Source organism: Pollachius pollachius (assembly GCF_949987615.1).
Source record: "Pollachius pollachius genome assembly, chromosome: 7".
NCBI lineage: Eukaryota > Metazoa > Chordata > Actinopteri > Gadiformes > Gadidae > Pollachius > Pollachius pollachius.
This window is the reverse complement of record NC_136940.1, coordinates 22,736,669-22,751,665: the sequence shown is the minus strand read 5'-3', so window position 1 is coordinate 22,751,665 and position 14,997 is coordinate 22,736,669. Positions and strand designations below refer to the sequence as shown.

Sequence of the window (14,997 nt, the reverse complement as noted above, 5' to 3'; positions counted from 1 at the left end):
TACATGCAGTCACACACCCATTTCCTTTTTTTTTTTACCAGAACCGCGTACATTAGCATCCAAGAGCGCGCCATTTTCTTTTACGAAAAATATACTGAAGCCATTCCCTTTTGTCAGGAGTACTAGGGAATACCAGGGAATTTTACAGCCATTTTATGTTCTTCTCTCGCGGTGTCGGTGAACTACACCGATGCACCACGCGGACGTATGGGAGAACGCAGAAAAAGCATAGTCTTAAAATGACTTTGTGTTCCCGGGGGAACCAGCCATAGAGGCAGCTTCTTGGTGATGCAGTCAAGAAGATGAAGAAAGTCTGACTAGGCTCAGGAAGTTCGTCATCTGTGGCCAAAATCATCAATAAAAAAAAGAAAGGTCTACGCCCAACTTGTCCGGACAGGGCTCGGCGCACTCGGGAGTTTACATTCCCAGTATCCGTGTTTGTCTTTGAATGCATTTGTGTCCGTCAGTAAGACCTATGGAGTGATTCTGTACGTTTGGCGGGAGTTTATTGGAAATAAATAACCAAACATCTGTGTGTTCGACATCTATTTATTCAGGTGTGGTCCGCCGTGACTAAAGGTCAGCACAACTCGCGCCAGTTTTTTAGATTTGTGTATGCGTCTGTGCCCCACGTGTGTTGGTGTGTGTATGGTGTGTGTTTGTATATGAGAGAGAGAGTGAGTGAGCGATTGAGTGATAATTACATTATCCATTCGACTCAGTGTTTTACTGCTCCACCATCAGCCAAGAGGACTGAATCGACATAGAAATATCCTTTTGTGAGGCCAAAACCCCTGCACCATGGAAGGAATGCTAAACATGTCAAAGCAACACTTAAATATGCCCCAATTGAACGCTCCTATTGGCTCACAGCGCCCCCAGGTAATACGTTAGTGGATCGACGGTTTGCCAAGCCTTCGTGTGTCCATGGTTACCTGTGGGCTAGTTTCCCCATTGAAACAGGGACTGCTCTTTGTGTCTGTATAACACAAAAAGGAGAGAGGAGGAAGCAAAGATTGTGGGATTGAAATAGAGACCCTATGTGAACTAAGAGACACAAGTGCGTGTGCATGCAAGTGTTGAGGCAGAACAACAAAATTCTGCACATGTCAAAATTCTCAAAATTGACCTGACCAGTTCCCCTCTGTGGTTGGCTTGAAATAAAAAGAAGATCAGCACTATGCACATTATCACTGAATGTCTTCACCTGCACCTCACAATCTTTGTGAGGTACAGAAAGGAAAACACGCCGGGGGGGGGGGAAAGAAGGGGGGGGAAAAAGGTTACAATTCATCAGTGAAAGGGTTTGAGCCGTTGCCCTGGAGACTAGTCCTAATTACGATTTGAACTGGGCCACGGTTGAATCCTTACATGTCTACCGGCCCAACACAGTGACTGTTAAATGTTTCCAGTGGCGGTGCCAAGGCCCAGGCACCTCGCTACAGCGTGGATACGATCACAAAGGGAGGCTACACCATCCAACTGCCGCAACCAGAATTCCCACATTCATTCGGGCCAACGGTATGCACAAACACGGATGTACAGAGGGGACACGCTCAAGCGTGCACACACACACACACACACTGTACTCTACTTCCTTTTGCGTAAAGAGAGTCAATAATTAAATAACAAGTTAGGAACGAAGAAGTGATCACGGCAATCTGAGGCAAACTGTCCAGGGTTCCCGCTCACGCTGACGGAAATAATAAACGCTGTTTGTTTGCTCTGAATGTGGAAAATGTGATTGCTGAGTTCACATGACGGGATCAATTGAACAAATACACATCAATACACAGCTACGGCTCTGTAGTCTGCCTTGCTGGGTGCCTCCTCGACAAGCCACCAAATGCAATTCCCAAACCACCCCCGGGGCTGCGGCTCAACTGACTGTTCACAAAGAGAGGATTCATTGGTCCACAACAACAACAACAGTCTCAATGGCATTCAGCAAAGCTGGTTTGAACAATGTCGATAAATGCAACGGCACAACAACGTGCTAACGCTGGGGTCATGCCTATGTGTTCCCCAGGTCCTATGTTCCCCGGGTGCAAAGGGTTAGGGTCAGGTTTATGGTTAGGGTTAGGGTTAGGGTTAGGGTTAACCCTAAACCTAACCATAACCGATCGGAGGAGAGCCAGTCTAACCAATCACAGGCGAATTAGAGGCGAAAAAGGCGGTACTTGCCCCTACCATCCTACGAAAAAAAGATTTGCTCACAGGGTCTTATGTTCCCCGTTCACATACAAAGCGGGGAACATAGGACCCGGGGAACATAGGACCGGGGGAACATAGGTACGCTCCCCTAACGCCTGCTAGCAGGGCATTCGAGGTGGTGTGGCGCCTTCTAGGCACAGGGCGAGGGGGCTTTTCTCCCGTGCCTCGGCGCCAGTATCGCGGTCGTAGTACTCTGTCAACGGAAGGATTTGCACATAGGGGAGCGTTCATAAGGAACGGTAAATAATGAAAACGAAGCGCATGCTGTACGTGTTTTAGAGAACAAAGCATGTTTGGCTAGTTATCATATGACAACGGCTCAACCGCATCTGCAACACCCACTGGCCCTGGATGCCAGCATAGTCCAAGGGGATCCAGAGCAGGGGATGCTTGATTTGAAGAGCAACACGGGGGGAGGATTTGAGCTACGAGACTCATTGAGAATGCTACATAACGCATCTTAACCGAGGTGTCTACATAGAAGGAATAACGTGAGCTGACCTCAAGTCAGATGGAAATCCACCTTCCCTTTTTAACTGGTTTTACATGTTGTAAGGCAACACAAGGAAACAAGAGAGGAAAAGTGGGCCGTTGGAAGTTTGACAAAGCACAGAAAAAAAAAGAAAAAGAAAAGCTATAATTTCAAGCAGTAATCTTGTGGGAGTAGGGTGGCCTTTTACCAGATCTGAGCCGTTTCAGGCAGCCCCACCCAAGCCTGGGAGGGTACCACGTTTAACTCCAGTCTGCGGTCTGGTCCCAGCACCACCAAACAGGCCTCGGAACTGGTCCGGTACCGGTCGCTACATGTCAAACACATTCCACCGGCGAGGAACAGCACATCCTACTGATCAGCCTGAAATATATTAACTTAAGGCTGATCAAAGTGATTAAGATCAGAATGTTGGCTTCATCAGTGTGTGGGTGCATGTGCATGCATGAGTGTGTTGTGGCAGGCATGTCCATCGCTTTGAGATTGGCTTCATAGATATATTTCTGAAGATTGTCTAAATACGTTGTGACCATATATAGCTGATGAATCAAGAGGGCGCCATTAAACAAGAGATATACAATAGTGGTACAGAAAGAACGGGCAGCTATTCCTTTGGACTTCCTGAACAAGAACACAATGCAAGGGCCTGTTCATAAGCCAGCCCCCAAGACTGTGAGCCAATGGCAACTGGGGCCTACCGCCGCTACATCTTAACCAATCTGCTTCCTGTTAAGGATATGTCTGTATGAGCAGGACTTCCTGTCGGGGAACCAATGTGAAATAAAGTAAATCCAAGGCTTGATTCAATTAAGATATAGAACAAGGTAGACGTCTACAACTTGAAAGGCGGACAAATGAATAAAATAAAGTCATGTACGTTGGTTTTTTGATCTGAAGTATAGAAAAAGACAGATTTCATTGGATTATACAAGCCAAAGCCAGCCTTGTTACGTTTTCTATCAGATGATCAACCTTGCATACATCACACTGAATAGCAGGAAATCCCAACTGAAAAAACTAATTCTTAGCATGCAAATCAATCAAATCACGTTGATATTGTACAGCAGAAACTTTTCAGAATTGTTTCATCAACTACTTTGGCAGGATTTGGGCCAAATGTAAGTACAGTTGTAATTCAACAGCATCAACAGAGAACATGATGTCATATTTGATTACAGATCATAGAGCTAGTACTACATTAAGAACTAGTTTATGAAAGTCTGAAATCATATATTTTATTTTCATCCAAAACGTAATGTTTCCAATTAGGGAAAAACGCTGGGATATATTACGCAAGCCCACAGATTAGAGATGAACTCACAAATCCGATTTTGGATTAATATCTAAAGCCTTTTGACGGACAAACCCAGATCTGGGTGAGCGGAACGTTTCACTTGCTTTCGCTTCATATTTACCACCAATCATGTTCCTGGGGGAGGACACTGGATCTATCGGCGCATACTTATTATTTTATCAGTAATTAGTATCGAGATGGACTACCGAGGATCTGTAATCCAGAAGGTGTTCCAACGTAACCTACAGGGTAACCACGCATCGCCACCAAGCTTTTGCCTCTCCAGAAGTTAATAAAAGTTAATTAAAGTTAGTTAAAGTTAATAATATGAACCTAGAATCAGTAATAATGCATGTAGAGTTGTTCCGGTACCACTAGCGCAAACTCCTCCGATACTGCCTAAAATGCCTCGGGTATCGGCGAGTACACAAGTCTATACGCCGATCCAACCATCACTTGACTAGCTCATTTAAGACACAGGCAAAGAACATCACAAACACTTCAGTGTTATGCTGAGTTTGTTAACAGTCAGAGGTGGAAAGTCGGAATGGGAAACACATCATCTCCGATAGGGCTGGGTATCGTGGCAAATTTACTAAATCGATTCAATTTCGATTCATAAGGTTCTGAATCGATTAATCACGATTCGATTCGATTCAATCTGCTCTTAAATAATGAAAATGGCTCAACTGTGTTACAAAATACAAATGTACTTTATTTTTTCTCTTCACCTTAAACAACAGGTTTTAAGTGTAAACTTGTAAATTGGACAGTTTAAACTTGAGCTGTAAACAAAACTGTCTCAAGTCTCAAAAGTGCAATTTTGAAATTAGGAAGGAATTGCAAGTGAAAGTGTACTTGAACTACAACATTCCATCACTGCAAATTGCATTAAGGCATTGTTTGTTAAAGTGCAAAAATAATAATAATGGTAACAAAAAAATAAAATCGATCTCATGCCCTTTGAATCGATATTGCAAATTTTAAATGAAATCGATCGAAAATCGATTAAATCGATTTTTTTTACCCAGCCCTAATCGCCGATCTACGCGCCGAGTCGGAAAAATTTGTTTTGAAAAAAAAAGATTGTCAACACTAAGTACACCTACTAAACATTGCTTGTCATCGTAAGAGAAGTGCTATTAATGCTTACGCTGCTAGATGCTGTACCGGTATATACTCTGTATCGGTAAAAACATCATTACCCTCTGAAAAGTCTAACAGTTGTGAATAAGCATCACAAGGAAACACAGTGACGTAAGCCGACTTTGGGTCGGTTGAGAATTAGCTCAGACAGGCACTTGGCATAGAATCACCTTATTCTCTGTAAGCACCAAGGCCTACTGACATCCAGAGGAAACTTCCTTCAGAACACAGAAGGTGGGAAAAACGACATGCTGCAAAAATAACTAACAGAAGGCAAACCAGTTCAACCGGTTCAGCAGCAAGACCACTATTCAGAGCAGGTAAGCTGTACTGTGTGCGCAAAGTTATGGGTTTGTATGGGTTAGGTAGGAATCTCAAAAACGCGTCACTGCTAGGCAAATAACATGGGCCGGACACAAGTATGATAGCTAATTATGTCAACCAGCGTTTTATCAGAGCAGGGGCATTGAGCCTGGAGGGAGCAGAACACACAGGAGGCTACAGAGAAGACCACAGTCAGAGTTACAGAAACTATGATCTCATGTCTTCGGTATGTGACCAAATCTTGGAGAGTTCTCCAAAGGCCCTTGGAGATACAAACAGTCAGTCAATCACACACAGGCAGTCAGACACACAAACACACACGTACACCTAGCCAAAGAATCCGTACACATCCGTATCAGCATCTGTAAACAGTATTCTACCACACGTTAGTGAACACTAGCTAGGCATTTTTCCGAAACTTGAGGAACTCTTGGCTTTCTCCACTTTCCTGTTTTGTGTTACCCGTTTTTTAACTCGGGAATAAAGGCTGACCTTTACCTGACTGAAACAAATGCAACTAGACCGAAGCTTCACCAGACCAATCTGTTTGTTAAACCAGTTAATTGTAGGGACAAATTAGCAAGTCAACAATAAAAACAGGGCTCTTTCTATGTCCCTGCAGCAGAGACATATTCAATCTATTACCACAAAATGCATTTGCTAGCAACCTTTTTGGCAAGACAGACACGACTGAGGTTAGAACGCAATCTCTGTTCCCTCTCCAGATGGGGGTCGGGCCACACCGATCCAGCCTTTGTGTCTGCTCCTCCAACCACAGTTCTGGAGAGAGGTAACCAACACAGAGCCTTCGAGGACTACAATGTTAAAAGAGAGGCGACACGTCTGCCAAAAGGAACCAGGATTCTGCTGACGGCAGGGAAAGTCTCGCCGTCCCCCACGCCTCATTTTTCCTGTCATTGGTTGTTGAGGTACGGCGCTTGTTCTGACACACACATCAGGAACCCAGCGCTGCATGCAACTGGCTCAGAGCCCTTTGGAGGTTTCCCTGGAGGCCACATGCTCAGATGACTGCAGCTTTATTCTGTAATGCAACGCAATGCTTCATCCTATTCCCCCCCATCGCTGGGCCCTGCGGGTTACTTTCCAAATAAAATAGCTGCTCCAGTTCAACTTCATGTAAATGGTCACCTCAAAGAGGCTATGCGAGGTGAGCGGTGTACATCCGTGGTATTGATAGACCACAGAGATTTCCGCTGCTCGTTTGATGTATAAAACCTACATGCCTCGAAAGGTTGCATTGGTGAAAGTACTATTTTTAGTGACATCAGTAAGAAATAATAAAAGGAATGTATGCAGATGTATCGGCAGGATATGGCTGGGCCCTGTGTGCTATAACCACCAAGGTTAATAAGTGATTACAAAATACTGTAACATGTGTGTTTGAATTGCTCCAAGGTGTGTGTACAAGTCGCTAATTAGGTAGTTTACAACATTAGAATTGACTCCACTAAAACAACATTGACAAATTCCCGGATCACTTCAAATAGATTCTGCAGCAAGGTTGAACTTGAAACTCGTCCATCCTTGAACATTAAACAATGAGGTAGTGATAGGATTGGAGGGGTCAATTTCCTCATATGCTCCAAGTCAAACACTCCGGTGACCTGGAGTACGTGAGTGAGTGCGAGGGCACAGCGTCTCTCTCCGACAGCTCTGGGGCCGTCCCTGATCAAGGGGGCAGGGATTGTAAATCCTTCCATATGTGAAATTGAAGGAAGAATCATTTTCTCATTACAGGGAAGAAAATCCATAACCACCTAAATATAGTATGGTATTTAGTCTTGCAAACCTCACAAAGAAAACAATCACAGAGAGAACAAGCCCGGCCTGATTCGGTTGTCAAACCGTAAGAAAATCAACAGCTACTCTGCTATTTGAAAGCGTTTGTTTATGGACAGTGGATGCAACTCCGAGTTCAAACAGAGAGGACTACAGTGATTCACAACTGTTTTATTCTGCAGATAGACTGGATAGTTGCTTATCCGACTGATCAACAATAATCCCCATCTCCCTCCTCTTACTGCCTAATAAGCATGACTGGAGAAAATCAACAGAATAGAATATTTAAAAAAGTTTGCACAAACAATGGAAGTAGTGTTTGCTGACAGTATGTCTTGAGAGGATTGGGCAAAGGTTGGTTTTTCATTGAAAAGTGCTGACTCAGTGTGTATGATTAGGCCTGTTACACATCTACCCAATCCCGCTACCTCATTCACGAGACTGGCTGTCTTTTACTGATCTTAGTTACTTCTACCGACTGCTTTCACTATTCAACACTGCTCAAGGAAAGGGAAACAATTCAATCCATCCAATGCGTAACAGTGCTTGTGGAACAAATGATTCACATTTATTCATGTATGTTGCTTTTGTCCACAGCAACGTACAAGTATAAAGCAAACAAACAAAGAACGCACCAGATACATGAGCTAGGATGAACTATGATATTCAAGTGCCGGGACTAAGTATTCCAAGAATTTAGGAATTAAATGGGACAATAATATTAGCACAGTAAGGCCTAAGTTAAAGGCAGAAACAACATTTGGATTTCTTAAGGGTTCACAAGTTATACTAACTTTTAAGCCTATGACTGAGTTACAAATATATTTTTATGTGCTCTCAAAAAGTTGGATCTTCTCTTAGTCAATCAGCAATATGGACAACACCTAATATGTCTGTCAGATAAGATGCCAGATAATAGCCAGTCTAGACAGTCTGTTTGCTTATGGCCAGTCACCATGGCTTTTCTCTCAGGTTAAAGTTGCAAGTATTGACCAAGTCAGCTGACTCAATAGTCCACCACAAAATGACGGAAATGATTCTCACAACCTTCTTCACATCAACATAAACAAATTGTTTTCATTTCTGCTAAAACCATTTCTGCTATTCACGTGCAAGTATAGTTGATGCAGTAGGTTCGTACTCCGCAGAACTTAACAACAAACTATCATCTCACCATCTAACTTCAAGCTGGGGTTCCAATGAAATGACTTGCTTGTAACTTCCTGCCCTGATTCCAACAAATTCTATCTAGTAATAAATGAATTATTTAACCCACACGGTCTGATTATTCATAGTCAGGAAGATGGCTATGATTGTTAATGAACTCTTACCGAGTTACCATTTACTTAACTATGTATGGTAATGTGTGTGTGTGTGTGTGTTAGAAAGACCTATGAGTCACTTATGACGAAGCATTGTCGCATCATCAATGAGAGCCAACTTCATTCCTCATCAAGTGAACAGAAAACACTCACTTTACACTTCAACTGGAAACAGTGAACATTCACTAGCTTAGCATTTATTTTAAGTGAGAAAAATCACTGTCTTAGTAATTAGCCTCACCCTAACTGCTTCCGACGAGTTGGCTGTTGCCTTGCATGGTTGACACCGCCGTCAGCGTATGAATGCAGGTTTGAATGGGCAAACGTGAGGCAATACTTGTGAAGCACTTTGAGATGCCACAGGTCTGACCAGTGTGGAGTGTGCTCAATTGGCCGTGTTGAACATGTTAATATTGAACACTTAATATGCAACGCTCCTGTAAGGAAAACCATAAACAATACCACAACAATGCATAAATACAGTCCTCACCTCCAGTACCGGTCCAGCTCCGAGAATGGTCCTCTCCACCCCGCTGGCATAGCCCTTCTGACTGAGGGCGGTCAGGCAATGAATCAGGAAATTGGTGCTCTGGGTCTTGCCCGAGCCGCTCTCCCCGGAGATGACGATACACTGGTTGACCCTCTTCCTTAGCATAGCGTAGTAAGCTACGTCCGCGATGGCAAAGATGTGAGGCTCCAGCTTGCCGAGCTGGTGGTTCTCGTACATCTTGACATACTTGGGGTTGTAGATGGGCAGGAACTTGAAGGGGTTGATGGCGATGAGGATGCTGCCTGCGTACGTGTAGATCTTCTTCTTGTGGAAGCGGGTGCGCAGGTTCTCCAGGATGCTGTCCTCGTTGAGGGCGGGCAGGTTGCAGAGGTCTGCAAAGTCATCCTGGGGGGGGGGGAGGAAGCCCCTGGCTGCCAGCCTCTGCGCCTGCTGCTCCTTGGTCAGGGCAGGGAGGTGGACGTACTGGATGGTGCCATCGCGGTCGCTCTCCTGATGAGGAAAAGGGAACCAGAACACATTCAAATACATTTCGAGGGTAAAAGCGAATGTAGGATTTGGTATTTTTAGAGGATTTATAGAGGAAGTAAATGGTGAATTGTAAATGGACTGCATTTATAGATCATCATCATCACACAATCATGCACATTCATACACCGATGGCGGTGGCAACCAGGCAAGGTGACAGCTGGCTCGTCGAGAGCAGTTGGGGTTAGGTGTCTCGCACAGCGACACCTCGACACTCCGGGGATTGAGCTAGCAACCTTCCGGTTACCAGCCAACCCGCTCTACCTCCTGAGCCACATGCCGCCCCATAGAAAGCAAGTAAAGCACAATGACCCACGGTGAGCAGGTAGGTGACCCTGCTCGTCTACTGTACCTGTAGTAAGAAATAAAAGCCCAGGCTCTGGGGGTGTTCCTCTTGGGCCCTTCGGGGCCACAGCAGCAGCCTCTGCACGGGCAGGTCCCCAGACTCAAGGATCCACTCCTCCCCGCCGCACTCCTTAACCTCGGCCAACACATACAGCCTGCTGGAGTCCAGCCCCAGAGACGCGGCCGCGTCGCAGATCACAGAGGCGGCGGTCGCATCCTTCTGAACTCTGATTGGTTAAACAAACACACAAAACAACGCGATCGGCTGCGATCAGCTACGCGACTTCAATCTTCTCATTTCAAAAACAAACGAAAATAAATAATTGAAGGGCGGTTTTAAATGACACCGGACCGACCTGAGATAGCAGCAGGTAGAGGACTCTGTAGCCAACCGTGGGTAGATCTGAAGCAGGTAGGAGCGGCTGTCTTGGGGGTTAGCTGCCTTTCCTCCCCCTCCTCCTCCTCCTCCACTCGTGATCGTTGCCATTGTGGCAGCGCCATCTCTGACACTCATTCTGAGCCAGGAGGAGTGGCCTCTGCATGCCGCATCCACCGCCTCACTCACCGCTCAGCACCTGCAGGACAGATGTGCACATCGGTCAGCTTCAGTCGTCTGTTCGTATCTCAGCTGGATATTTGAAGTGAACCCTTCGGTCGCCATCCATCCATCATTGCTCTGTTTACAATAAAATAACTGCAAAAGGTTCAGTTAAGGACATAATTAGAAGATGCCCATACAGGACATAATGGTAATCTCATATTGCCACAACATCACAAAGCTGCCGGTGGTTTGTGGTGCAATTGCCTGGTCACTTGTGACGCAGGAGCTGCGCTACAGTGTGGCTATGCAATGCACCATAGAAACAACATCAACATAACACTAACCCTCGAACCACCAGGCAGGGAGGAGGAGGAGGGCGATGACAAGAAGATAGTGTTCTGGTTTTAGCCATAAGCCATGACATCACTTTCATTGGAACTTTTTTAGTTTTATTTAAAACCTTTTTTCCGTAGAACAGAAGGAAATGGACATTTGTGGTGGATGTGTGATGGATTTCAGTTCCTATTCGGTCAATACAGAAATGTCCGTACTGCTTAATGCCCAGGGTTAAACATTTCAAACTGAGAAGCTTTAACATAAAGCATCACCCTTGACTGATTTTGCTGTAGGGTAATTCTGAGGGAAATACCAAGCATGAATTTTATGAGAATGAAGCCAGCTTCTCTTGATATTCCGGTTTCTAAAAAATCCCTAAATGTTCAGTATTTAACTTGATTATTATAGATCTGCTACTTTACCTGTTAACATGTGGCTGTGGTTCTACTGAGATTCTTTAAATGTATGCCTGGTCTGTCAACGATGATTCATTGTCAACATATTACCATGCTAGTCAAGTGATATATACACAAGTGATGTATAAATAGTCTAGTCCCGGAAAATGTGGAGCTAGCTACAAACGGAACAAAAGCGAATACCAATTCACCAATGAACAGAAACAGCTGTTGGACAAATACCAGTACCATAAGGGATACTGAAGAACTGGGGTGATGAATTTAAGACCACCAACATCACCACGGCTCTGCCCAGCCTGGGATGAACCCATTTTTCATTTTATTTTTGGCAGCACTAAAAAGCATGCATCTCTCAACATCACATAAACGTACACAGCCCATTAACCAAAAACAATGGATAGGCTTGTTTGAGCCTTACCAAGGATATTACCAATTTCCTCATGAATGCGGTACAGCATACATCCTACTTCTAACACATGTCACAGTCTCAATTACTAAACCAGGAAATCGGTTATGAAAAGAAAAAAATCCAAGGATTTACAACTGGCTATATTGAGATCCATGTGAATAAATAATATGATTTGGCGCCATGTTTGTTTTCCAGATAAGTATGAGGGTTTACCAGATAAAAATGAGTCTGTTTTCCATTCTACATCTATCAAACTGTAGCATGAGTCAATATTATAAATTAATGGGATGACTGTCACACGCAATCACTTGAAGAAGAGCGCAGCCGCCTCACCGTTGGAGGCAGGGCACAGTGTCTGCAGAGCAGCTGGGTGCTACAGCAACGGTTTTCCCTCCAGCGTTGCACATTCGTTTCCAATATCAACATGTTCATTTTGCCCCAATGCCGGAGTGTTACTAGAGCTTATCCTTATCTGGCCAGACATGATCAATTGAGCACAGTATATTCCCTCCTCTGCCAATGATGCCTGGCAGTACATCATCGGTAGCGATGCCAGAAATGCAAGCTGGCACGGGCATCACGTGATTAACAGTTTGGCAGAAAGTAGACACCATTACCATCCATGATCTAAAAATACAGACAAGAACCCTTGTCTAGAACATATATAGTACAGTAAAAAATGATCTGTAAAAAATCGGTAATGCAGTACATTTGGCAGACTCTGTTGAAGGGATACATCCCGTGGTACATTCTCTGTGACCAATTTTAATGTACACAAGAAATCGATGACACAGTACAGGCCGAATAACTGTTAGTTCGGGCTGATGATGGATCACAAAGCTGGAAGTTGTATCACTGATGTATGCTTTGTAAACTTCCAAGGCCCTCCTTGAGGGAAACAGGAACCTGGCCTAAATCACTTGAGGAGTGCACAGTAATCTGATCCAGAGGTCGAGCTCTGGAAGGAGGGGGCCTACAGTTTATCGTGTTGCCGTTCAAGCAGAGATGGTTTATGTTGTCTTCCATCCACAACGGGTTAGTTGATGGGTTGAAATGACCCAAGGTAAACAGGCCGAGTTTAGCGTGTTGGCTTTCATATACAAGTTATTATTACATTAGTTTTAAGCAATAAAATACTATGTTATTCACTATTATAAGACCTATATATTGTAGTTTTATACGACTTACCAGAAATTTTCCCAGACTGATCAAATTATCATCTGCATAGATGAAAGTAAAAAAGTAAAGATACAATTCCACATTATCAATTTCTAGTGGTGTGTTTTCTCGATATTAGACATTTCCACACATGATAATACTCTTTCAACAACACACAGATCTCAGGTCTAGATTTAACTCGTCATTCTCAACACATTGTGCACCAGGAGCTGAACATCCAATAGGTCAATGTTGACTATCAACACTGGAGCCAAACAGCAAACTCGAACATCGTCAATCCAATTTTAAACACGATGTACACACACTACCCCCTTTTCTGTGCTAAATGCTACAGCCATAGCAAAGATCAGTGGTACATTGTACAGAGACAAATGTAACCCTCTGTGAAGGGGCCCCGGGATCGTTTTGTAGCTCAGGAGATGGGGTAGGTCGCTTAGTAACAGGAGCTTTTCCAATGCAATCCCTTTTGTAAGGGTTTGGTTTAAGCAATAACCTAGCCTATAGCCTAGTCCCTAACCCATTGAGATTGCATGGCTGACATTGTTCTGTGCGAATGAATGAGTGATAGGAGGATAGCGTTGGGTGGTTGTGTTCGCTAACAAAGTTGCATGTAAAACAGATCGCATGGACCTCATAATCTAAAATGGTCTGAAAGGGTTTGCTTCTAATGAATGCTACTGTAAACCGGAGGATGATTTTTACACTCATACTCGTAAAATGTGCTGTTCAGGAGCAGCTATTCATAACACCATTAACAGTAAGGTAAAAAAACAGATCCTGGAGTACTGCATCTGGAACAGGCTAGTTTTGGAATAATTTAGGTCACATTGCGGAGGGAAAAAGGAGGAAATAGAGACAGGGTTTTCAGCTTGTTCCCTCGCCAGCCTCGCTGACCACAGTTCCAGACACATGCAAGTCTATAAAACGCCACGGCATGCAGAACTGAGCTAGCCGCAGAAGACAGCATCATCATTATCCCCCATCATGAGCTCTGTCTGGTTTAGCTCTGTCAATTAAACTCCCACCACCTTGCCTGCTAAACCAACTTCAAAAAGGAGAAAAACACAAAGCCAAGAGGTAGAGAGATAGAACACAAAGCTAAGAGGGGGAGGGATAGAACAAATAGCTAAGAGGGAGAGGGATAGAACAAATAGCTAAGAGGGAGAGGGAAAGAGAGAGAGAGAGGGCAGGGACGCATGTCATCATCTAAAACAGTGGGAGAGAGAGCGTAAGGGTGTGGGGGAGGGAAGGAATAGGGAATCCCAGGAGACAATCAAAGGGAGACCAGGCCTTACAGATAGTAGATCGGCCTTCCTCTGGAACCCAAGAAGAGGATGACGGGCATTCCACAGATAAGACTGGAGGCTCGCCGGGTCCTCCGCTCTGAAGCAGCTTAGCCAGGGGTTTATAGCGTCTTACCGGCTGGATTAAGTCCACAAACTAGACCAGGCCTACGGCAGGCAGACACCGTTGAGCTGTGTACGGCAGACCGAAGGAGGTACTTCACATCTAACTTATCCTATAAAGAAAATGTTTTGGAGGATCTACTCTGCCTAGATGCCGACCCACCCTAGCTAACCTCTTAGTATCTAATCAAGAAGGCCTATTCAAACAGTAAACTGGTTGACTCAATCATTGCTATGTAATCAAATCACAGGAGGAAAATAAACGTAACCAGCAAAACTAAAAGTGTATTTTTGTTCCTTCACTTGTACTTGAATAGTATTTCCAGGATGACACATCTGTAACCTTTGCTTAATTTCTTAACCTCAGGGGAACTATTAAAAACAGTGTTTTCGTGGCAGTGTTTCTGACTCAGTCAAGCTCTCAACTTGACTGAGTCAAGTTGGGTATAATAACCACCCAATAACAATGACATCATTCTGAAAACACATACTGTATTTGTAAGTACAAAACTGAGCACAAAGGATCTGCAGGTGTGCGTGTGCACACTGGGCGACGACACACACACACACACACACACACGATGGGTTATCACAATTTCTGCTCCCAAATGTTGTTGGGATAAAACAAAAGTACCCAGGATCTTTTTATAGCAAATGCTTATGTAGTATAACTGAGTAGTTTAAACTGTGGGATACTATGACAGATGACGGCGGAAATTACATCTATGTAAACTAGAAA

The 14,997-nt window shown here is 44.1% G+C and overlaps 1 protein-coding gene across 4 annotated transcripts in view; it reads right to left on the bottom strand.

Moving 5' to 3' along the window:
• LOC307077667 (myosin IXB) overlaps window positions 1-14,997 on the bottom strand; it is a 57,566-nt gene that overhangs the window by 31,414 nt on the left and 11,155 nt on the right. For all 4 annotated transcript variants that reach the window (XM_079739101.1, XM_079739102.1, XM_079739103.1 and 1 more), the window contains exons 2-4: window positions 10,328-10,546; window positions 9,979-10,198; window positions 9,081-9,590 (exon numbers count right to left, since the gene is read on the bottom strand). In XM_079739101.1, the coding sequence (XP_079595227.1) occupies window positions 9,081-9,590; window positions 9,979-10,198; window positions 10,328-10,485 (888 nt within the window). In that variant the 5' untranslated portion in view covers window positions 10,486-10,546. The remainder of the gene's footprint in view (window positions 1-9,080; window positions 9,591-9,978; window positions 10,199-10,327; window positions 10,547-14,997) is intronic.